This window comes from Tiliqua scincoides, chromosome 3 (assembly GCF_035046505.1).
Source record: "Tiliqua scincoides isolate rTilSci1 chromosome 3, rTilSci1.hap2, whole genome shotgun sequence".
Classification (NCBI taxonomy): Eukaryota; Metazoa; Chordata; class Lepidosauria; order Squamata; family Scincidae; genus Tiliqua; species Tiliqua scincoides.
Genome location: NC_089823.1, coordinates 165,391,892 through 165,417,204, shown reverse-complemented (window position 1 = coordinate 165,417,204; position 25,313 = coordinate 165,391,892). Strand labels below are relative to the sequence as shown.

The window sequence follows — 25,313 nt, the reverse complement described above, 5'->3', positions numbered from 1 at the left end:
AACTGTTTGACCGCTCGCATGAGGGCTGCTTGCTGTTTGACATCTGTGATGCAGCAGTGGCAGCGAAGGAAACACCAGGCTTGCTTTGTGCAAGGCCTCTTATAGGCCTTCAGCTATTGCAAGACCTTCATTCATTCATATAAGTTCCATCTCTAATATGTATATTCATTTATGTAAATTTATTCAAATTTGATTTCTGGCCCCTGACACAGCATCAGAGAGATGATGTAGCCTTCCTGCCAAAAAATTTTGACACCCCTGATCTAGACAGATAGTCTTCTTGAAATGTTCTATGGTAGCCACTAGTATGTCATCTTCAATACAGGCAATTTCCAGATAACATTGTAATAAATCAGCAATGACCCTGTATTTCAATATACAATATTTTTAATAATCCAGCACATTCAGAATGTGGGTGCTGCTTGATTACCAGATATGACAGAATATCAGGAGGGGCGTGTGGACGTGTATGTGTGTTGAGAGAAAGAGTACACTTACTATATTACCAAGCCTATGCATATCTACTAAATCCATTGATTTCAATGACACTTACTCCCATGTAAGTGTGCATAGGGCTGCAGCCGGGTAGTCCAATCCTGAGGTTCCCTGCACCCAGGTCTGCAGTGGCTGCCACAGCATTCAAAGTACACTGGGTAGCTGGCGGAAGCTCCTCAGGGGAAGGGGACATTCATCCCCTTCCCCTGGGTAAGGGAAGAGGCCCAGCAAAAGGGCTATTTGTGCTGGCTATTTAGCCCCGGAGGGCTTTCCCGGAGGGCTTTCCCAATGCCTTTTAAGGCATTAAAAACATCACTTCTGGTTTCTCCAAGAAATGCTTTTTTAGCTTTAGAGCTCAATCTGAGTTCGGCTTTTTTTTTTTAAAGCTTTTTTTAGCTTTAGAGCTCAGAGGCCCCTCTGGACGCAAAGGGAACAAAGCTCTCCTTGCCTCCAGAAGGGATGCAGGGGTTCACACACTGGAGGGTCTTGGACCTGATCTGCGAATAAGTGAATCCGCAGACATGGGATCTGTAGATACAGGGCTCCCCTGCATATACGTATTATGAAGACCCATTCTGTTCAAAGAGGATCAACCACTGATACATAATTCAGACTTTATTAAATGTTATATACTTGAATAACTTCTCCAGGACTCACCTGTTCAACCATCAAACTTGCTTGATCTTCTAAACGTTCCATTGGTTTGTATAACATAGTGTTCACACTAAGTCGATGGAAAGCCATTTTAAGGTACTCTTGATATTGTCCATTGTTATCCAGACAGAGAGCCTTCTTGAAATGTTCCATGGCAGGTTCTATTCTTTCTCCCTTTTCTTCAATTCGGGCAATTTCCATATGAACTTGACATCGTAATAAAATCAGCATGCTAGGAAACACAATAAAAGGTCTACACAAAATGTTCTCTTTATGTAGGGGGTGTGTACTACAATTAGGATTTTTCTCTCTCTAAAAGAAATACTTTTCCAAGGTGCACTAGCCTGGCAAAGGCAAGACATACTAATTTGAATAAATAAAATGTGTGTACATTTTTAAAAGATATTCTGTAGTTACTGTAACTATTTCTTGAAGAGCATAATCAAAACAGTTTTCAAATAATAATATACTACAATATAATACAATATAATAAAATATATTCTCTGAACTCACTGAAATCATAGTCACATAGTCAGGCTAGCACACAGGTCATAATGCTAGAGCAGTGGTTCCCAAACATTTTTGACTGGCCGCTTCCTTGACCTACTGGGGCATTGGTTGCAGCTCCTCATTAAGGCTACAATCATATACATTGTATAGGGTGGGTTTTTCATGAGAACTCTGCAGCTCCCCTGGCGGGTTTCTTTGGCTTTGTGGGAAGCCATGGCTCACAGTGTGGGAACCTTACAGGTAAAACCATGTTTTACTTATCTATTATCCAGGGTCAATTCTTGAACTCCCTAATAAAGAGTATCTCAATTATTTAGAGCGGGGGAAACCTCTGCTGAACTGCTTCCACTTGGAATAGGTACTACTGGTCTTAATTAAGTACAATGTGTCTATTCATTTATCACACATCCATATCTAGTTTTAAAAAACAAGTCGGAGGGCATACTTAAACCTAGTTACCTGTCAATTTTTTCTAGGATCTCAGCAATAGCTAGTAATGGCTTTCGTACATGATGCTGCAAGTTGTCTTGCAGCAATGGTAAGCAGAGGTTCCACTGGGTAGTGCATACTGCCTGAATAACATTAGGGTCTTTTAGCCGAATTGCACGATTCAAAATTAGTTCCAGTTTCTGAATTACTTTCAGCTGAGCCTACAAAAATAAAAATATGCATTGCATTAATTGTAAAAGCAAAGTTTTCTGCACCTAGGGCAGAGACCATCAGATAATCTGAACTGTAGGTTCATCAGGTCTGCCAGGTGAAGAGCAATTGCTGCTCCCTTCTAAGATTTGTGCCTTTCATTGGTCACTATGGTAGTGATATCGTACTTAAGGCCCACATTCTCCCACATGAGGCTACCTGAATATGAAAATGATCCTCAGAGGTTTTCACTGAGTTCTTTGGAAGTGAAGCAAATGGTAGCCTGAGACTGGGCCATTTCAGTTGTGGCACTTTGCCTCTGGAATGCTCACCCAGCACTGAGCCCGATGTCTTTTTGGTAGCAACAGAGACCTCATCCATTTACTCAAGGCTTTTAGATTTATTAGCTTTTTTCATTGCTTGCTCAATTTACTTTTGTCTCAGAGGTTCTTTACCTTTTGTGCCTTATGCACAAGAAAATTTTGAACTGCTCAATCATGCCCACCCCAAATATATTTTTGTGTATTTATTTTACTTTAATTATTATTTGCTTCTTTCCCGGAAATGAAAAGAACATATATAGCAAAAATTGGAACTTCAAAAAACACGAACAAAATGTGTTCACCTCTCATAATCTGAAGACATTAAAAAACTCACAAGAAAAACCAATGAGAAAGCAAAAACAATAAATTTTATGACTAATAAGAAAATGTATTGGATTTTGTTGGCCCATCAGTACTCAGGGCCAAATACAAATCACATTCAATTTTTTTAAAAAATTGTACTTGTCTGGTCCAAAAAGGGGAGGTATCAAGGCAATTTTTCTGCCAATTCTGGGAGCACCTCACCCCCCCCCAACCCTCTTCACAAATGCACCAGGGTTGCAGATCTATAGATTAAGACCTATAGGGTTAAGGTCCGTGATGGCGCCACCTTTGGAATGTCGCTGCCCCGCCCACAAATTTCCCTTCCCCCCCCCCAACCTGGAACACACTGTACCTCATGCGACTCCAGGACACATTGGGGAAGCCTCATGAAGTTTTCCCAGTGCTTTAAACTGTGCTTCTAGAAAACCGGAAGCACAGTTTCCAACCCGTCGGGATCCTCAGAGAGTCTTCTGTGGGGTCCTAAAGGTGCTTGAGGCTCCGCAGCTAGGGAATTTGCCCCATAGAATGGATGGGAGGTCTGCCTGCCCCTGCGCTGATGTAGTTGGGCCAGCGCAGCTTGCACTGTATCCAATGGGTGAATTTTTCAGTCTGGAGGTCTCCTTGAGCAAAGAGGACACTTGGGCCCTTGTTTGGGGGAAGTCCCAGCCAGCACAACAGCTCTACTCAGACCTGCACCTGCTAAATCACTGCTGCATGTCCCAATGGATCAGTGTAGGTGAATTGAGCCCTGAAAGGGAGATAGGGACAACTGATCCTGCCCGCATCTGACCACCTCACCCCTCCCTGCCCTCTCCTGCTCTTGCACTGCTCAGAGAAGCTCTTACCTGCCCCGGCGCACACTGAGTCCTGCACTAGCAAGAGAGAACAAGTTTTTCCCCTGGCACTTTGTATAGGCATGCTGTTGCAAAGTGCTTTATGGCACATTTGTCAGTCTGTGCCAGTAGAGCAGTTGCTCCGCTGGCACAGAGGTACAAAAGGATTGTGCCATACTTTTTTTGCAAGATCCAACTCTTGGCTCAAAGAAACTCATTTTGAAACCTTCACGACCCACCTTCATCTATCCAACAGGAATTGGTCCCTGAACCAGCACACACCTTTTCATCAAGCGTTAATTAAGGAAATATTTTCCTATTTTGCTTCTGTAAATTGTTTCAAAAAGAGACAGAAGATTATATGTTATAATAAGCCCACTACTGGCCCTTGCATATTTGTGTTTTTTTCCCCCCTAGCACCTGAGCTGGTCCAATCTGAATTGGGGCTGCAGTGAGAAGAAGAAAAGATTGGATTCTTTGCCCTCGCTGCAGTTTCAATTTGGATCATATTGGCATGAATTGCAGCTTCCTCCCAAGGCAAATAGCAGCAAACTGGGACCACAGCACGGTCAAAGGATTAAATCTTCCTCATCCCCATTGTGATTCCATTCCAGATCACAAAAACACACACCTACCAATGCACCCCTACCTCATGGCTGCCATTAAGAATGTAAGTCCCAGAAACTCCTTTATGTAATACATCATTTGACCTGGAAAGAGGAAACCCAAATCACAGTTGGAGAGAGTAGACTTTTTTACAAGCAGCACTAAGAAATAAACATACCTCAACAACACATTTAGCATATGTTGCAATTTTAGGCCCAAGTTTCTGGACTTCATAATCACATTCCAAGCAGTCTAATTCAATCTCTTTTCCTGGGTCCTATTAATAGAAACAGATTTCTGCTAAGAAATGCAAAGGATTGTGATTTATCTTTAAAGCTTTCAGGTGTTTTATTACAGAATTCTGCATTGTACTATGGTACAACAAACACAATTATTATCATACAGTTAAGTAAAAGTACTGGTTAGATCATGAAATATGGCTGCACATCAAGTTGATGTCATAATACTGCACTCTGACCTGTTTTTACTGTCCAATCCTATCCCTCAGCCACTAGAACTGGCCCTATGGAAGCACACAGAGCAGTATGCTTCTGTCCCTCTACCAGAGAGGCCACTGTGGTGTTGTGTATGGTAGTGGGACCTGAAAAAGCTGCCGGTGGTAAGTAAGCTGTGGGAGTAGGAGGGGAGGGGCAAAACTGGGAAGGAAAGAACAAGGAGACAAGGAGGAAGTAGAAGGGGATAATTCTGGTGGCAATGGTGCATGCGGGATCCTATCCCCTCCTTTTCAAGGCAGCCAGCCCCTTTCTTCTCCTTGAGCTTGTGCCACCTAATGAGCTGGCACAAGTTCAAGGAGACCAATTGGCAGTCAAAGGGCTTATGGATCTACTGATTTCCCCCACCCACATAGGATACAGCACATGCCTTTCTGGTGTGGCTGCAGGACCCAGCCTGAAGGCCCTGGCCTCTGCCCCCTTAAGGGGCGGGAGCAACAAGGAGGCTAAGCAGGCTGCAGGGGCTTGGCTGGACTTACCAGAGCCTCCTGCAGCCTTCCTGGGGTGCGGGGAGACCTGCGCGAGAGTCTGCAGGGCTCCCCAGGTCTTCAAAAATGAAAGCGGAGCGATTGCACTCCACCTCCGCAAAACTGGAAGTGGAGCACGATTGCTACACTTTTCCAGAACGGAACCCTAGTGGATAACAAAGGACAACCTGTACTCACATGAATCTTATAGTTCTTTAAGTCATTTATACAAGATGCTGCAATAGGGATGCAACTTAATGCTAAAGAAAGACGAGCCAGTTCCAGCAGCAATGAAATTCTGTGCAAATAGAAAACAAAACCAATTTGAAAAGTCCAAGAAGTGAACTTTACACACAATTATAATAATATCCCATTGTGTGCTTAATTATTGTTAACATGAAATGTAAATACCACAGATAGTAATAAAATAAAATCTGGAATTTTAAAAGGTCTATAGGGTTGAATAATTCTAATAGTAGGCTTACCGGATACAAACTGGGACAGAGAACCTATACCTTTAACCATTGTATAGGAATTTTGGCAGGTGCAGCTTTTTAAACCCTTCCATGTTGAGCTCCACCTGCCAAAATTCTCCCATCTACACAATAATTACAGGTATATGCCCTCTGTCCCAGTCCGTAGCTGGTAACCCTCTACTATGTTATCTGTTAGACTGTTTATTTTAAAAAAAAAATTAGGATTACTACCTTGCACCACTGACACTGTACACATCCTTTCTATGGGAGAAATGACGGCCATGGCTCCTCCCATTAATTCTCTCTCAGTGCTGTTGTCCAATGTCCACCCTGTCTAACTTGCTGTGACAAAGAGAATTCCAGATTTGCTTCTCAACTGGTGATGGAGAAGGGTGGATTACAGGACTGGGTAGGGAATGAGTGGGAGGAGCGACTATCCATGATTACCTTTTTTTCTTTTGAATTGGTAAATTATTATTATTAACATTTAAAATATTTTTACAAAGCTTTTCAGCAAAAAAAAAGAAGTGGAAAAACACTGTACTGTAATCAATGGGGACGGTTGCTCTTCCCCTGTTAAATACAAGAAAATCAGCAGTTTAGGAGATTCTTTATACCCAGTTAGAAAAGGATCTAAAAGAATGTATCCATTCTCCAGGCTGTAAGCTGGCAACCCCAAAAAGAACTGAAAAAAACGTGCTCCAATAACTTGTGAGTTTACTCCCTCCCTCCACCCTGAGTTTGAAAAGAACTGATAGCCCTGTAAATTGAAACCGAAAAGAAACTATCTGCAGATTCAGATGTTCCAATAAACCAGGGATTCATTGAACCAGTTCATCTTCCCCATCCCTTATTTTATGCACTGCCAACATCACCCTCCATCTGTCATTGGAACCCAGAGCTGTTAACTAACCATAGTAAACCACAGTTACACAACAGCTCTAACTTCTAAGGGCACACAGAGTTGTTTAAACTAATCAGGATGTTGACATCAGAGCCCTGACTAAGAGAAAAGAAGGTTTGTGGATTGAGACTAAGGAAGCAGGCAGGCTTCAATAACTTCAAGTCATGTGAACTGTCCCTATTTGACTGAAAGCACAAGCAGAATATATCATATAATTATTATTATGGTAGAAGTATATAAAATGAGAATAGTTTGGAGAGATAATTATCAAAATCTCACATTTTTTTAAAATAAGACAAATCAATTTATCGTTATACACAAAAAGCATAATTACAAATTAATATAAAAGAAAACATTATTTAGCACTAAGGACACAATCCTGTCAAGCACAATTAAAACCATGTGCACATGGAAGGATCACAACAGGGTCCAGTGAAGGATCTGTTCTCCAACCAGACTAGCGCAAATCTGGTTTCCATATCCAACCCCTCTGCAATCCAAAGATTCCACTACGAAAAATTCCAAGGTGGATCCTGGGTTGGACAAGGATGACTGGATGACAATAGAGGAAACTTTAAGGAATTTCATTTTGAGCAATGGTGGGCACCGCTAAGGAGGGGAAGGAAAAGAGGCAGACACCATTATATCCTGCAACTGCTTGTCCTGAGGGTAATATAAATAACACATACTGACATTCCAAAAATAGAGATGAGAAGATCAAAGGGTTAACAAGTTAGACTTACTTTTCATTACGGTTTAATTTCAATCTGCGGTTTTTCAAGAGACCATACATATCATTTAGCTCTGTTGCAGCATCTTGTGGAATCTCATTAGCATCCAAGTGCCTGAAATTATGTTACAAATAATTAATAAATCTTTAATCTGTTGAACATAAAATCTGTCCACCAATCTACATCTTCCTTTCTGTCCCAAGGTGACTTATGAATACTTGTGTGTATAGCATCATTCAAAATAAAAGCACCTCAAATGAATCAAAAGTTTATTTCACTTGCCTTTCTTTGGCAGTGAAAACATCGAGCCCTGGCTAGAAAAAAGTTACACATAGCAAGCAGGAAAACAGGTTTCAGTTTCAGCTTGACAAATTAAACTTGGAAAATGGAAGAAAGTAGGAAGCATGTCTCTTGAGTAAACAACTTTGCTCTTGGTGAGCTTTAGCATTATCACTCCAGTTAAATCACTGCACATTATGTAATTCAAGGATAAGTATCTTCTTCAAGATAAGACTGCAGTGTGTCATTCACCTGCTTATCTTTGATGAGCAAACTACCCAGGTCACAATGACTAGACACTAGATATGCATGCAATTCAAAAGAATGAGGGGCTGATCCTGTAAGACAATTCTTCTGATATTTTCACTGCTTGGAACTAAAAACTATATTAATAGTTCCCCCCCCCTATTTATTGCCCTTAGCATCCCAGCATACATGGGCAGCCGAATCCTATTACAGATTGGGCAGTCACACAGATGCATTTATAACTGTGGAACAGAGTTCCACTGCTGTAAAGTAGCTGCCAATGGAGCACACAGTGCTTTGTCATCAGACATTTTCTGATGACAATGACAGACCGCGCTGGAGAATAAAAGTCAATGGCGGGGGCAGGGAGAGGGGAGAAATGTGGGTGGGGAGGCTGCAAGAGGGAATCAATCAGGTTGTGACAGCACATGCCAGATCCTATGCCCAGGAACAAACTTACGAAGGGGTAAGAAGAAATAATCCCCCCTCCGCTTCCCCCTCCAAAGTCTCCCACTTCCTCCCCCCCCCCCCCCGCTGGATACAGCATGCCCATTTTCAGCACTGGAGGGTGGGGAAGAGAATAGTATTGGGCTTCTAAACATAAAATTCTGGAGACCCATATCTGAGATACTGATAGTCAAATACTTACAGTTTAATTGTTTGGATTTTATGAATAATTTGCAAGCTGGGGCAGTTTTCTAGTTCCTCTTCTATCTGTGACTCACCCATTAGTTTATGACGCACCTATGAACAAGTTAATAAATATACTAGTACTTTAAATACAGAAGTTACAGCAACAGGAGTTAGAAGAAGCTGAGAAAGATTCAATCCTTCAGAGAACGTTCATAGATATTTGTGTCACAAAAACAGATAGATGCCTGACATACTCATAGCAAGATCTGTAGATTACATACAACTGAAATTTTTCCCATTTAAAGGGGCTGATTTGAACATTAAGCAAAACAGCACCAATAGACACTCCAATAAGCAAATGAAACTACTTCTTACAGTTTGTTACAGTGAACCCTCAATGTAATGGACCTCAGTTTAACAGACTTCAGAAACAACAGACGTTTTCTGCTCCATTAAAAGTTAGCAATAGACCTTTTGTGCATGCACATCTCCATTAAATTAAATGCATTCAGATTTAAGGCACTTTTGGCATTAATGGTCACCCTTTCCTCCATTACTCTGTTAAATCAAGGGTTCAATGTATTTAAAAAAAGTTTCTTTTACTAGGTGAACAGGAAGTTTGCCCTCAGACCTGAATTGTGACTCTGGAAAACAAATGTTAAAGAACTGATACAAATATGAATTATTAAACGTATCATACAATCTGTTATGCTAAACTGCTATGCTGCCCTGGCTGCCAGACTAGGCCACTGCCAGAAAGTTGGCACAGGGGACATTTTGTGGATGGGGAATGGGATGGTAGGGGAAGTTTGACGAGACCCATAGGCCATCAGAAGGGCTACCTGGAAGTAAGGGAACAAAAGTTCCTTTACCTTGAGAAGGCCTCCTGATCACTCCATCACTACTGGATGCAAATAGCAGGGGATAGGATTAGGGCACCAATCTCTCTCTCTCTCTCTCTCTCTCTCTCTCTCTCTTACTTATTTTCTCCATCCCAAACGTAGCCTAACATCAAAATGTTAAAAAGAAACCTTCCAAAACTCCCTGAATGTTTCTGTTTGTCTATAATGTTTTTTCAGCTTTCCTATCCTATGACCAGAAGAAGACTCATATATTATGAGGTTATTAAAGGAATGAATGGTAGCACACTGGAGAGTTTCAACCCAACAGTAAATATTTAATTGCTACGATAGTTTAAGACCTCAGACAGGCTGCTGCGCTCAGAGGTATGCTAGAGTAACAAACAAGACCTAGTTTGCTTTCATCTTACAGCTTTATTAATATTACAGCTGTGGGAAGTCCAATACATTTTTATTACCTGACAAATTATGAAAGGTATATTCCCCATTACCCTAAGGGTGCAATCCAAAAGCACCCTTGGGCAGATGCAAATGCTTTGTGCCAGCTCAGGAGGGTCGCAAATGTGCTGTAAGGCACGTTTGCGCCTCCTTGAGAGGAAGCCGGGCCAGCACTCCGAAGCGCCAGCCTGTGGAGGCTGACACAAGCCTCCCCACTGGCTTCCTCCTTGTGGACTGCGTTGGCATGGCTGGGCCAATGCAAAGAAGAAAGGTAGGTGGGGGGGAGGTGGGGAGGAAGCAGGGGGGGCGTTCCAGGGCAGGGGAAGGGTGGGCAGTGCGCAGCCCCGGGGGCAGGCAGGCAGACGGGGAGCGGGAGGCAGGACTGGGATCCGGCAGTTATGCCGGATCCCAACCCCCATTCCCAGGGAGAATGGAGCGGTTTCAAGCCGCTCCATTCTCCTCAGACGTGCGCCACCTCAAGAGGTGGCGCAAGTCCGAAGAGACCCATGAGGCCAGCGGCCCTTACCCAGGGTAAGGGGAAAAGTTTCCTTTTGCTTCTGGCTGAGCCGCTTATGTCCCCTATCCTGCACTGGATACAGCGCAGGGTAGGATTGCACCGTAAGACTGAGTACATAGAAGGAAACAAAAAGAAAGAAAATAAGAGAGCTATAAAGCAGGTGGAAATATCTATGACTTTAGTAGGTATCATACATATACATATTTGATACTTTTGTAATAATTCTTCTGTGATTACATCACCAATCAGCCTTCAATTTTTTTTTTTTACTGAACTGTCACTGAAGCAGGATTAAGGGCTCAATCCTGTGGCATGCTTCATCACCAGAACTTGAGTTCCAGTGGTGCAGTGCACTTTACAGTGGTTGCAAAAGATGATATGCCATTTTGCATAGCCAGGCTGCCACAAGAGATACAAGTCAGTATGGAAGAGGGATTGACAGAGCATGGCGGGGGAGGAATGGGGCAGAGACCGAGGCAGAGATGGTTGAGTGTCAAAGGAAGAGGGTGGTATCAACGGCAGTGCGCCAATACCCTCGTCCCCTTTCTAACCTCAATCCAGCTTACCAGGTCCACTCGGAATTGTGCCAGCGATATTGCTTATGCAGGTCCACACAGACCCATTTGAACAGCAGAAGCTTAACCCCAAGCAAGCAAACAAATGTTCCCCTCCCCAGGGGAGACTTCTGGGGCTGCCTTCCCCCACCCCTCCCACAGGATGCAGCATGTGACATAGCTACATCAATGGGAGTTGGTACAGATAGAACTGGGCTGTCAGTGGGTATTACTACCTGCATCTCAGTATGTAATATGCAACACAAATACAGGATAAACTATTATAAATAAATTCTAAAATACTGGTTTACTTTCAGCTGTATAGTTCTGCTAAGTTTTCTAGTTCAGGTGGTTGCTTTTGTTCACTCCACTGAGTTTAAAAAAATGGGAGGGAGAGGGAGAGCACGAGGAATAAAGAATGCTTATATCAGAACACATTGGGAATACCAGTAAAGGGAATACCAATCCAAGCACTTGTTCTATTGGAATGTTTGTGAAAATGGAAGTCTAACTTTTTTTCCTAAACTTCAAAAATTACCATGAGGGAAAATAGCCTTTTATATTTCTTTGGAACATTTTCCTGAATGAATACTGATGCAGTAGATGCAAATTGTTTAGCTTCTTCTGTTCTGGAAGCATCTAAGAAACATTCAAGCAGCTCTCTGAAAGGCAAACCAAAAATGTTATAAAAAACACCCTTGTGCAAAGTATGCATAAATTACATAGACTACTAAACTATAATGGTCTTCATTTGAAAGCTATATAAAAGACATTAAAATACTTGCATTAAAGGTATTTGCATAAATACAGTTGCTTTTCCTTCATCAGCTGAAGTATACAGCCCCTAACTTCTATTTCAGGCTCCTTTGCAGGATGAAAAATGAAAGTTGTCACACCTTTGAAGAAACGTTAGTCAATTTATCATACACATTTTGAGCAATTAATTACTTGATTATGTATGCATAATATACATGCATATTAAGAAGTTCTGAAGAAAAAAGTATCCTTTGTTTTCTAGACAACACACCATAGTGCATTGTGTAGGCCCCATGCATTGTGGTAGGGTCCCATCTTTGAAGAGGCTACCATGTGGTAGACTACCATCTATCATGGTAGACCCCATCTTTGAAGAGGTGTTCCCTTCTAAAATACCTCATCTAAAGTAGTGCCCGCTACCCACAATTCCTATAAGTACTTACATTAAAAATGAGTATATATTCTAAATATGTATTTTACAGCCCAATCCTATACAGGTAAGCCCTTTTGTGTTCAATGGGGCTTACTCCCAGGAAAGTGTGCATAGGATTGTAGTTTTAGCTAATTAATCAGGGGCATCTTTAAGGGTACAATCCTAACCAGGTCTACTCAGAAGTAAGTCTTATTTTGTTCAGTGGGGCTTACTCTCAGGAAAGTGTGGTTAGGATTGCAGTTTAGTTGATCAAATGGTTTCTAAACAAGAACTCTAACCAATTCATTAATGAAATATTTCAGCACTACTAGCAATAGGCTGTATGCTAGCAACCACCAGGGGAAGCAAACTTTCCCATTCCCTTCTTCCCAAAGCAGTGTCTCCAAGCAACCTAAAAATCCAGCACCAAGGGTCAGAGAATGATCATGGAAGGTACCTGCATTCAACTGAAGAGAAGGTCTTCTGTTATATATGTTTGACTGAGATAGTACAGTCTTGTAAAAGGGATTATACCACTGAGTTTTCACATAGAGGTTTTTTTTGCACCCCACACATGAAAATCATGTCCTATGTGAAAAAACTAGTGCACCACTACAACCAACAACAAACTTCTTCTCTCTGACCTACAAGTTTTAAGTGAATTGCATGATGACTGTATGTCAGTTGAATTAAGGTGCTTATGGAGTCTTGTCCAAAAGCCATCTAGGTCTACACCACATTATATAATCATTGTCAGGATGAAAACAAATCATGAAAGCATCTCTCCTTCTTTAGACTGATCTGTAGTTGGACCATCAAATCTGTGACTAGACCATTCAATAAAGAAACTATATGCACTGCACTCCTCATGTCACCTCAAATGCCCTCAGCTGGCTTCCCAATTCTATTTCTTGGAGTCATTTCAGCACAGTGTTGTATTAACAAACAATTGTAAGTCCTAGCCATTTGTCAATCAATGTTGATAGTAGGGTGAAGAGTCAAATGAACACAACCAGAATTAATCTAGAAAATCTGAGCCAGCAACTGATTGACTGGAACTTCTTAGCCAGTTCCATTTTTTTTTTCCTTCCACTCCAGCGGAAATGAAGAGCCATCATTATATGGAGAGAACAAAACAACATCATCTTGATTTTCCTGTCAACACTGTGCTCTCCCGTTGCTTTATTTGAAAGAGATAGTAATCTGACTGGCAATAAAAGAGCAACATGTCTGATCTGTTTAGTTCAATGAAAGCTGACAAGGACAAAGTACTCAGTGTGCAGTTGGCATTTCTGTGTAGAGCAGGTGTGTATAAAAGGAAAAACCAAGTAATGCTATGATTAGGCATATGGAAGAAAGGAAAGCTAGCCAGAAATCAATTTCCAGTTTGAAAATATCATCTGCAATATAATGGACTCCTGGGATTGCCTAACCAAAAGAAGTAAGAATAATTGACATGGGAAGGAAGTCAGAGGGGAGGCAATTCTGTCATTAGACAGATAAACCAACTCTGGATTATAACCAAAAAGAGTTTCAAACAGTTTGTAGTCCTTGGGCAGAGAAAAGGAAAATGCATTAAAGTGGCCTAATACAATAAATAACAATGTTCATTCTTAAAAATTTATGCGTAGACCCTCAAAACTACAAATAAATAACCAGGCCACTTAAGCATACAACAACACATTTTCTAACGTAATTTTTCCCAGTTCCACCACATGCAGCTCATTTTATGACTGCAGCAGAAAACTACACAACTGAATCCATATACCCAGCAAAGTTTTGGATTTATCAAAGCATTGAACTTGTATTGAGGCTCCAGGATGCTACCATCATCCCTTTGCTCCTATATCTGTGTGAATTTACCACTCAATGAAGGCTATCAACATAACAGTCTAATTCCCATAACTGCCCAAGAACGAGCAAGCTTTATCTCTGTTTAAGGTCTCCAAGAAAAACAACCTTTGAGAATGTGAATGAAGATGTAGCCCAGAGGACCTGAACACTCAGCCCCCCCCCCAACCATACAGCCCCAAAGGATTGTAATCCAACTCTCTAATCACGCTGAATACTGGGTGATAAGTAATCCTGTCTCACTGTCTCTGACCCACAGGACTCCTGCCTATTGTAACCAAATTTCCCTATTAAGCCAGCAGTGTCAGGGAGTGAAAAATCTACCCTGCCCCAAACAGTCAGGTTGAATGATAAACTGGGAGCATGGTTGTTGCATCTTTTCCTTACATGACCAAAGTGGGCAGAAAAGTCTTCCAGGTAAGCTCTGTCCCACCCGCTAACTAGTCAGCTTTAGCTGGATCCAACCACTCCCAAAGAGCCTTGGGCCTTTGCCCATAGGGTGGTGCAAAACTGGGTGGTTTGGGTGGGACACATTTGCAGTGATTCTCTGCCTTTATTGTGTCTCATGAGCACCAGCTCTGATATTTGCAGTTCAAATGTGATTATCATCTGAGATTGCTTAACTATTTCCAGAGTGAGCTTTTTAAGTCTTGAAAAACAGATGAAACCCATGAATACTAACTGTAGTATATGTTTGTTCTATACCTCAGCAATCAAAATTCTTTGACCATTCCCATAATTATTCTGCTGAAGAAGAACTGAGTCTGATCAATATTTACTTGATCAAGGAGTTCATTAAGTAGTTAATTTATTCGCCAAGATAAATCACACTAATGAGCCACTAAAGACTCATGCCAGCTTATCTGCATTATTATTTTTATAGAAACCTGTGCAAAAACTATAAACGTTCTCCCTTCCCTTCATAAATGGTACTCCAACTAGAGCGTATTTGAGAATGTACAGACATGTCTCAATGTCCAATAGTGTTCACATGACAAATACATGTCTCAGAACAACCTTTGCCAAAGACAGCAACTCAGCTTACATCATGAGGTCTGCTGTCCAATCCTCGTCCTGCTCAGCTGGGTGATTCAGTGCAGGTACAATCTGAGAGAGGCTTGGAATAAGAAAACGGAGGAACCCAGGCTTAAAAAATGGCCTTACAATCTTCCAGTAAATAACTGAAGCATTATATATCAAAAAGTAGTATCTGCAAAAAGAGAGTACATATTAAGATTGCATTTAAACAGAAAGAGACAGACATGTTCAAAAAGAAAGTTTAGAATGAATATTAAACATTCTGATAAAATGACCATGTATTTCCTTAATGTGGACATAATGCCAGGAATTTGACACTCAAACGATGACCAAGTTATGAAAAGGTCGTACCTTGAATCACCTAATGCAAAGTCTATTGCTTTCAGCAGGTTCCCTGTGAATTTTTCAAATTGTTCCTAAAATATAATCAAACATTTCACTTAAGAATGCATTTATTTTAACATTACCTGCTATCTTCATATACTCAAATTCCAAATAGTAAAACATATACTGTACCTGTACACACATTGTTACAATTATTTTGAAAGTTTATTTTGTAAACTGTAATTACTAGCATCATGAAAGTGTTTCAGAGTGCATGGATATCAGTGGCATTAGGAGTAATCTATGTCAGGCATTTGTTAAGGACTCACACTCATGAGAGGCCTACCTGGCCAAGTCAACCCCTGAACAATCAGTACTGATAACAGTGGGAGCATCCAATACATCATCAGGAAGTGGACACAGAACACCCACAGTGTGATCCAGTGCAAGGTATGTCCCAAGGTCCCCAACAACCTGGACCTAGCATTGATCATGGAAGTAGTAAACTTGTTCAACTATCACATATAGGCATATCAGACTTTAAACCAGTTCAATCCCCTTGCCAATAATAATGCACACTATTATATATTTAATTAATTTATTTAAATTATTTATATCCCACGTTTTCTCAATGAACAAAATGGTTATTTAAGGCAAAGATTAAAGAACCATGCAATTACTTTCATTGGTGTAGCTTGAGTTCCTTGAGCAGCAGTTCCCCATTTCACACAGAATGCCACTTTTGAAAGTCAGGGATTTCAAAAGCAGCTTGAGTTATTGCAAGGGGGGGTTGCTATTCAAAGGGGGAGTCAAAAATTACACTGAGCATGCCCAAGCCCTTGGGTGCTGCACATAATTTCAGATAGCTCTTTGGATCCTGGCCCACTGAAAACATGCATAATTGAGCAAGACTACAACCAAAGGATACAGTACAGAGTAGACTAGGTATCCATAAGCACTAAATTATGTTCTTCACTCTATTGTTTTCAGTAGGGTTAAGGAATACCTAACTTATCAATATGGTGCACACTGATTGAGGATCATATTTGGTTTTGTAATGCTAAAGTATAATGTAGTAATCTGAATTTATTATTGACAAACATTTAGGAGCACAATCCTTTGCAATTACATGCATGCAAACTAAACTTATCAGGCAGGAGGTCTGGTCTAGAGGGTAGAGCCTCCGTTTGCCTGAAGATAACAGCTGAAGGTCACCAGTTTGAGGCCACCGGCACCGTGAATGGCGAGACCTTGAAGCAGCTGACAAGCCGAGCCGAGTTTTTCCAATTGCTCTTTGGCCGCCCATCAAGTGAGATATGAAAGATTGTCAGCTTGCGTGGAAGGAAACTGGAGGCCAGAATGTAATACCAGATCATAAAAAGATCCATCTGAAATGTTGTGGTTCTTGAAAGACAGAACCTTCTTCAATTGTAAAAATCCCTATAGGGATTTAGCATACATAGCCTGCCTATGTAAACCGCCTTGAAATAAAGTCTGAGGAGAAATCTGACTACCATGAAAGGTGGTATATAAATACCTGTATTATTATTATTATTATTAAACTTAATTCAATCGTAATCATATGTGGGCATAAATTAACATCATCAGATTAAGGAGGCCTAACTTAGGGCCAGAACTACATGTTACCTTAGCAAATTTGTTTCCCAAACACATTTGTTGAATAAACAGGGGAGGACATTTGCAGAGAAGATCAGTAGGAGAGTGGGTTGTGATCTGTTCATTCTCCTTCACAATCTCTCCCCCAAGTTATTTTTACCCAGCTAGACTTAACTCCATTCTTAGAGGTTGTTTGGGAGAAAATGGAGGGGGAAAAACCAAAATAGAAGGTGTGGTCTAGAGGGTAGAGCTGTCATTAAGCTCAAAGACAACATCTGAAGGTCACCAGTTCAAGAACACTGGAAGTTTCCGTGTGCGGCAAGACTTCGAAGCTGACGAGCTGAGCTTTCTTGATTGGGAGACAAGAAGCTAGCTGCAGCTGTTTCTCAGTATGGGAGACAACATGGAGACCATTCAGAAAAAGATCCACCTGGAAAGTAGTATGTTCTTGAAAGATACAACTTCTTTATTTATTGTAAAAAAAACCCTCGGGGGTTTAGAAAAAGCCTGTCCATGTAAACCGCCTTAAATGAAGTCAAAGGAGCAATCTAATGACCAGAAAGGAGGTATATAAATATCAGTGTTTATATAATAAAAATAATTATAAAAATAGCTGTGGAGAAGATTGGGTAATTGGCTCCCCATGCCTACCAAATCTCTCCTACTAAACCAAACGCCTCTTCTCTTCACATTTGGTTTACATATTTGGCAAACACAGGTTTGGGAAACTTGCGTGTAGTACATAACACATAATTTTGTATTTAATTCATCATTAATTTATTCCAATTAAAAAGAACAAACAAAGATTACAAGAAAATCACAGTATGTGCTCACCAAATTTTCAGTAGACACAGGAGTATATAATTGGCTCTGGCACAAGTATGCCCTACCCAAAAACTGGTTAGCAGGAGGTTTTCCATTAAAATACATTTGTAAGCAATCTCTGCTCATCTCTGGAAAATCCATCTAAAACAAAACATATTTCAATGGTTAATTGGAATGAAGAAGAATCCAATATAGAAAACACTACTTACCATCAAAATGGATGCATTGTTACCTTATATGCTTGTTCTGCACACAAAACATACAAGTCAGAAGAAAAGCTCTCCGACGAATCAAGAATTGATTTTCCTTCATCAGCTGATTTGATCAACTTGTAAGATTGCTTCAAAGCTTCAGTGTCTTTAAAAGAATGATATTTAAATTAGGTAAAAAATAGTTTGCTTCAACCCATATTACAAGAGTAAGAACTTTTTAAGTTTTGTCATATTGTACAGATTCAAGGCCAACTTGCATGACCAAAAATAGGGTTTATTTTCTTGGATTATGTTTTCTGTCAGGTACAGCAAACTAGACATATGATATAAAGCAGGTTTTTAAGCAGTTCACCACAAGCTCTGACCAGTAAGGAAGAACTACAGCTTAGTAGTGGACCCTGTGGCTTGCATGTAAAAGTCCAAGTTTCAGTCACTGGCATATCCTGTTCAAAGATCCTTGCCTGTGGGAGTCATTGCCAGTTGGAGTAGGCAGTAGTGTGCAAATGAGCAGTATACAGCATCTTCATATTGCACTAGTCAGTTGCACTAATATTGATTGCATCTTCATATTGCACTAATATTGCACTAATTGCACTAATATTGCATCTTCAGTTGCACTAGTCAGGTATAACTTTTAAACACATAAACCAAAATGGGGAAGGGTCCTGTGATGGTTGAGAGGTTGGGGCCCTGCATCCTCCCTCCCATCACCCCGTTTCTTGAATAAAATGGTGGTAATCACTGTCAACACAAAAGCAGAGGGTGACTGAAATTCCCTAAACTTAGTCCTTGACATTAGTTACTTCAGCCTATTAACCAAAGCATACCTTTCTCCTTAAAAAGTGGGTTGGATCCTGACAGTGCACTGGTCATTAAGTAAGAGTCAGGGTCAAGAGACAAGGACATCCTTTTGCCTCCTTATATATTGTTGGATGATGTTACCAGTCCACCTTATTGGTTAAGGCAGAGTTACCTGGACAACCTTACCTGTCTTTGGTAAGAAAGGGTGCATGTAGGAAGGGTACACTAAATTGAGGTCTTCTAGGATTAAGCAGTTTACAACCCAATCTTATGCAACTCCCCGTGCAGCAATGCAGCTGAGCCAACAGGACATGCGCTGTATCCTATGGGGGGAGTTTCAGGCCCTGAAGGTCTCCTCCAAGTATGGGAATGTTTGTTCCCTTGTCCAAGGAAGGGAACAAACATTTGCTGCCTAAATAGGTCTACTCAGATCTACACCAGTTATATAGCTGGCACAAGTCCGAATGGATCCGGGAAGGTAAAGTGAACTGGGAAGGAGGATAGAATATCAGCAGCACCACTGATACTGCCCCATTCCTAGCCTAATCAACACCCAATTCTTTCCCCTCCCTACCTCTCTCTAGCCCCTTGAGCTAACATACCTGAGTTGGGGGACGTGGACAACCCACTGGTGACTAGACCCAGCTGCTTGCCACTCGCAGTGGCAGCTAGAAGCATGGAATTGTGTGTTGAACTGCAACAGCTGCAAAGGGTTTTATGCTGCCAGAAATAGCATTAAGCAAGGCCCTATTAGCATTGGGCCTTCAATCCCTTAATAATACAGCATGTGCTGACCGCTAATGGCTGCGATATTAAAGCATCACTATTCCATTTTGGGACACAGTAGGGAGAAACCTAGGAATTTTCACCAGAAGCACCAACAGAATCACAAGAAAATAACAACCCCACCCCCAAAAAAACATACCAAACACAAAGGGTTACACACCACTGGTAACACCTGAACGCTGACAGAACATTCATTCCACCAGCAGCAACTGCCTTATGGCAATCACACAACAACCTCCAACAGTTCGTAGAGACACGCACTGCCAGCAGGGGGGCCACAGTGGCCCTGGACATGGCAGCAGCTCTGTTGGGACCCACCAATCCAGATAAGCCAGTAGAAGGAAGTCAGGACAGAGCAGTGATGGGGCAGGGGCAGGTGGATCAGCTCCTGAGAGAGGGCGTGTTTGACAGCAGTAGCATCTGCAAATTCTAGCCCCTTTCCTACATCTGATCCTGCAGCCTGGCTCCATGTAGACCTGCACCAACTATTTTGCTACCGCAGGTACAAGCAGAGCCCTCCATACTCAAAGGGCTTACAAATGTTCCCTTTCCCAAACCTTCATGACTGCTCTATCAGAGGATGCAGTGTGAGCCATTTTGACACAGCTGAAACAGTGGGTGAGGAAAGGACAGGATTGGGCTCTTATAGCGATTTTGTCAGAAATCTGGGTTTGTGCCTAACTACTGTATTCGGATTAAATCTCACATTCATACTGAATTCAGAAAGCATCTACCTTGGTTCCTCTCTGCATCCGACAGTTGCTGCCTGATCAGCAACTCCATGTCTTCTTAAGTGTAGATCTTTTTGCTGACAGGGAAGTAATAAATGCAACTCATCTAAATAAAAGCTATTTTAAAAAGTAAAGTTAGAACTGATCAATACGTTTTACAGCTTTGCATTTTGGATCCCTGTTTCATAGTACTGCAGCATTCAGCCACCACTCCTTCACAATCCTTTATAGATTGCTCTGTAAAAGTGAACACACACAAACAAAAATACTAAGGTTACAATCTATACAGATTTATTCAAGGCTAGGTTACAAGATGATGAAATACCCAGTTTTAGGTTTAAAGTTTTAAACATCATGATTTATGTAAATACATTTCTACACCACTTTTCTCAAATTCAAAGCTCTTTACATTATGTACTGAAATGTTTAAAGTCAGATAAAATTATAAAACCACAATGGGTTCCATCCGTTAAAAGTTAGAATTCTTAGGTCCTATTGAAAGTATCACAACTAACTTGATTCACAGCACAAGGCTTATGGGGATGTGAATTCCATTACATAGTACATTGTGGCTTACTCCCAGGTAAATGCTTTTAGGATTGCAGCTTCAGTGATTTAAATGGAGCATTGTCATGATCAACTGTATTAGAAGACAACCCAGTGATTAATAACATTTTAATCCAACATAACCCCCCCCCCCCCCACACACACACACACAGAGACTCAAATAACAAACACATTTCATGGTCACTGTATTCAATGTACCTGCCAAAGGCCATACAAAACACATGAATATTGTTCACCCTCCTGAATGAAAGACACACAGTTGGGGTGGGGGGCAGCAAAATATCCCTACAATGCAATCCACTGCATACCTATTCAAAAGTAACATCACTGAGTTCAACAAGACATATTCCCAGGTGAACAATATAGGTGTGTTTTTGTTTTAGATTTGTTTTTGAACAATATGGGTTTGTGTTTGTTTCTGGTGAGTAAGGGCCCAATCCTATCCAATTTTCCAGCACAGGTGCAGCTGCAATTAAGCCCCAAGGTAAGGGAACAAATGTTCCCATATCTCAAGGAAGCCTCTGTGATTACTGCCCCACCCCAAGATGCAGTGCATGCCCCATTGGGACAGATGCACCGGCACTAGAATATTGGATAGGATTGGGCCCTAAAACAGGATTACAGCCTAAGACTTACTGAACACAGTGGGCTTACTTCTGAGTAAAACAAATAACACTGTTTTCAAACACATCTAATTAGAGGGCTGAAGCTTGACTGATTACTGTACCTGCTTTGTGACTTTCACTTATTCCAGAACCTTGTCTTGACACAGCTCTGAAAACCAACCAAAGGGGCCACTTAGCATATAAAAAGTACAGCCAGGAAAACAGTCATGGGGCAGGCTCAACCCCTTGCTTTGGGCCATAGGCTGAAGTGAGGTGAGAGGCTGGCAGCTGGTCACCACAAACTCTACCTAGCTGCTCCATTATCTACCTGCATGCTTTCCTTGGAGGACAGCATGCAAGAGAAGGATGCGTGGGTGGGGAGAATGACTTAAATCTTCATTTTCTGTCGCCACTGGGACAGCATGCCCATACCATTGTATAAAAGAGAGAAATTCTGGCAGGTGCAGTTTTTAAACTCTTCCAGGCTGCCAAAATTCTCTCTTCTATACCAGTGTTTCTCAACACTTGTTCTCTGCTGTTCCAGTTCACATGATCCACCCATTCAAAGTACCACTGGAAGTAACTGGTGATGACCTCGTTACCAGTTAATAATAATAATAATAATAACTTTATTTCTACCCCGCCTTTCTCCCCGAAGGGACTCAAGGCGGCTTACAACATAATTAAAAACAATTTAAAAACAAATAAAAACATATTAACACATACTAAAAAACAGCAATCAGAGTAAAAAAAAATAGGTAAAAAGAGCATAGAGCAGCAGCAAGTCATAAAAGAATCAGGCCTGTAAAAAATATTAAAAGATGTTAAAAAGATGTTAAAAGGCCAAGAACTCAGAAGGCCTGTTTAAACAGAAGGGTCTTCAGGCCTTGCCGAAAGGTCTCAAGAGAGGGAGCCATTCTTAAGTCAAGGGGAAGGGAGTTCCATAGCGTTGGTTACTTCTGGTTACTTCTGGTTGGGAGGCCAGATGCAATGCGAAAAACACCAGTAAGAGGCTCAGGGTGGGTGGCAGGGCTTTTACAAGCGCAGAAAAGTGTGCTTTGGAGCCTCCTTTGCTGTGTCGCATTCCTGGCCTGGCTGCTGGGCGGCAGGAGTCCAGGGGTCCCATGAGTACCACCAGACACCACCTCAAGTACCACTGGGAGTTCCCGTACCACTGGTTGACCAACACTATTCTATAAGATGGTTAAAGGTCTAGGCACTCTGCTGCCCCCCCTTTGACTCTGGTCACCCTGCACTGGGAGCTTCTTCTGGGTGCTCTGAGGAGGGTGCTCAGGAAGCGCATGGGGGGGGTCCCCTCTTTTCCTCCCCACTCCCTTCTAGTCAAGGGGCCGCGATGGCGCACCACTATCCAGTGGCTTACTGGCAGGGGTGCTCAGCTCTACTTCTCTCTACTGGGTATCTCTCCCCCTCCCTTAACAGCTCATGGTTCAGTCCACCCACCGCTCGCGCCTCTGATGGAACCCCTGTCAGGAGCCTAGTCTTATCAGAGCATCTTCAAGCCGGCCGCTCTTCCGCGTGCTCCCGTCTCCTAGCAACGCAGCATCACCAACACACGCTTCTCTTCCCCGCCCCGCTCACTGCTCTACGGGTTCCTGTTCAGCCCGAAATGCATCTGAAAGCGCAATGCTTCTGCGCAGCGGGCGGTGGCGGAAGATGGGACGTTGCGGCTGGAGCTGGCACTGGCACGTGCCTGGGTTCTTGGAATCTTTGCATTGTGTGGACCGTCTGCTGCTGCTGCTGCTGGTTTCTTGCCATAGAAGCATGGGAACAGGGACGTGCGGTGGGTGGGGAGACAGGTGAGGCAGTGCCTCCCCACTGGAGACCTTTGAAAAGCACCGCCGCCGTGTGAGGCGCCCAAGCACCCACAAGCCACATGCTCTGCGCGCTGCATTCCCTCCCTCCTCGCTCCATGCATGAGTTGTGGTTGCTTGGGCTCCTCATACAACGGTGGCACTTCTCAAAGGACTCCAGTGGGGAGGCACTGCCTCACCTGCCTCCCCACCCACCGCACATCCCTGCATCTTTACTAACTACATCGTTTCAGTTGTACCATAGTAGCACTTTGTCCTTTCTCACGACAAGCCTGATTCTTTCATGCGGCAGAATTCTGCATTGCATCAGTGCAATTGCACATCAGTGCACCACATCGGACTGTATGCGGAGGATCGCATTTTGTAATGTGGCCCACGCATTAATAAGCTCCCTGCAATTAAAAAAAAAAGCATTGCACATGGAGGGGGGGGTAGGCTGCATGATAACGTTCTCCCTGATGTGCCAGATTACCGCATGCAGGGAGCTCTATGTGGAGGGCAGCATTCAAAATTTCTGATCACCTGAAACAGTTTATTCATTCTGCCACCTCCTTCTGATGCATGCGTAGATCAGGCCTTAGTGAAACATGCACAGCAACTGGGGTTCCCACATGTTGCCAAATGTGCTTTTGGATTGGTGAACTTCAGCATAAAAGGAAGGAAGAGCATTAATTTCAGATGTTCCATAACTAGGACTGCCAACATTGGTGAACTTCAGCACAAAAGGAGGGTAGAGCATTGATTTCAGATGTTCCATAACTAGGACTGCCAACCATGGGTATTTTAGTAGAACACAGTATTTTTGCCTTGGTTTCTGTGACAGTTGTTGAACAAACCTGGTATCCTGTACCTGAAAGCCATTGGGTTTTTGTTTCTGCTTTTTCAGTTTAGCCCAGCCCCTGATCTGCTGCTGTCACAGCCCACCCATTAGCACACTAAGGGCCCAATCCTATCCAACTTTACAGAGCTGATGCAGCCACAATGCAATCCAGAGGAAACAGGAACAAACAGCCGCCATGACTGCCCCCCCACCACAGGATGCAATGCGCATCCCGTTGGCAGGGCTGCATCAGCCCTGGAAAGTTAGATTGGGCCCCAAAACTTTCAGTAATACCCACTCAGCTGAGCTCTGAAAGGGATTGTGGATTGCCTATTGGAAATGAGAGATGATATACACTTTCCAATTTGTCTATTTATTAAGTATTTGAATAATGTGCAAATTCATGCACCTGCCAAAACAAGCCAAGGCCCAACGCTGAATCATCAAAAACAGACTTCATCCCCAACCTACAAAAAATTGCCAATATCCACCTTCCTGACTAGTCAAAACCTGTCCTTGGCCCTACCCACTGACATTCAAATGCAGGAATTGGCTGAGGAATATAGAGAGAAAATTCTTAGAACCACGTTACATTTTCATGCCCCTTAATACTGACAAATCAAATGGAATAGAATTTGCAAAACCCAGCAGATTCCAGGGTTATACATGAATAACATGATAGTATGGTGACCAAGCTGTGTGCTGTTCAAGTGGGGGCTGATTGTTGATAGCAGAGAGTCTCAGGGTCCAGTCCAATCCAACTTTCCAGCACTGATGCAGCTGTGCCACTGGGGTGTGTGCTGTGTCCTGCAGTGGGGGAGGGGGGCAATCATAGGGGCTTCCTTAAGGTAAGGGAATGTTTGTTCCCTTACCTCAGGGCTGAATTGCATCTGCATCAGTGCTGGAATGTTGGTTAGGACTGGGCCTTAACACCTTTCCTTTCCCTCATTCTTTCCCTCCCTTGGTGATGCAGCTCCATCAGGGTTTAGAGAAAACCCTGCATCCTGTGGGAGAAGGGTTCCAGGTAGGGATAAGGGAACATTTGTTCTCTTACATGGTGGTAAGCCTTCAGCACTGGAATTGGTCTACTTAGACCTGTGCCAATAATTTTACTGATACAAGGCTGAATGGATCT

General features: G+C 42.3%; 1 protein-coding gene across 1 annotated transcript in view; it reads right to left on the bottom strand.

Moving 5' to 3' along the window:
* The window catches only part of CFAP46 (cilia and flagella associated protein 46), a 113,954-nt gene extending 93,548 nt beyond the window's left edge, over window positions 1-20,406 (bottom strand). Inside the window, exons 1-12 of the mRNA XM_066621430.1 lie at window positions 20,358-20,406; window positions 18,057-18,181; window positions 17,834-17,965; window positions 15,410-15,474; window positions 15,066-15,230; window positions 11,540-11,663; window positions 8,649-8,743; window positions 7,487-7,588; window positions 5,562-5,661; window positions 4,563-4,661; window positions 2,119-2,309; window positions 1,153-1,381 (exon numbers count right to left, since the gene is read on the bottom strand). Of these exons, the coding sequence (XP_066477527.1) occupies window positions 1,153-1,381; window positions 2,119-2,309; window positions 4,563-4,661; window positions 5,562-5,661; window positions 7,487-7,588; window positions 8,649-8,743; window positions 11,540-11,663; window positions 15,066-15,230; window positions 15,410-15,474; window positions 17,834-17,965; window positions 18,057-18,181; window positions 20,358-20,406 (1,476 nt within the window). The remainder of the gene's footprint in view (window positions 1-1,152; window positions 1,382-2,118; window positions 2,310-4,562; window positions 4,662-5,561; window positions 5,662-7,486; window positions 7,589-8,648; window positions 8,744-11,539; window positions 11,664-15,065; window positions 15,231-15,409; window positions 15,475-17,833; window positions 17,966-18,056; window positions 18,182-20,357) is intronic.
* Between the last annotated feature and the right edge of the window lie 4,907 nt (window positions 20,407-25,313).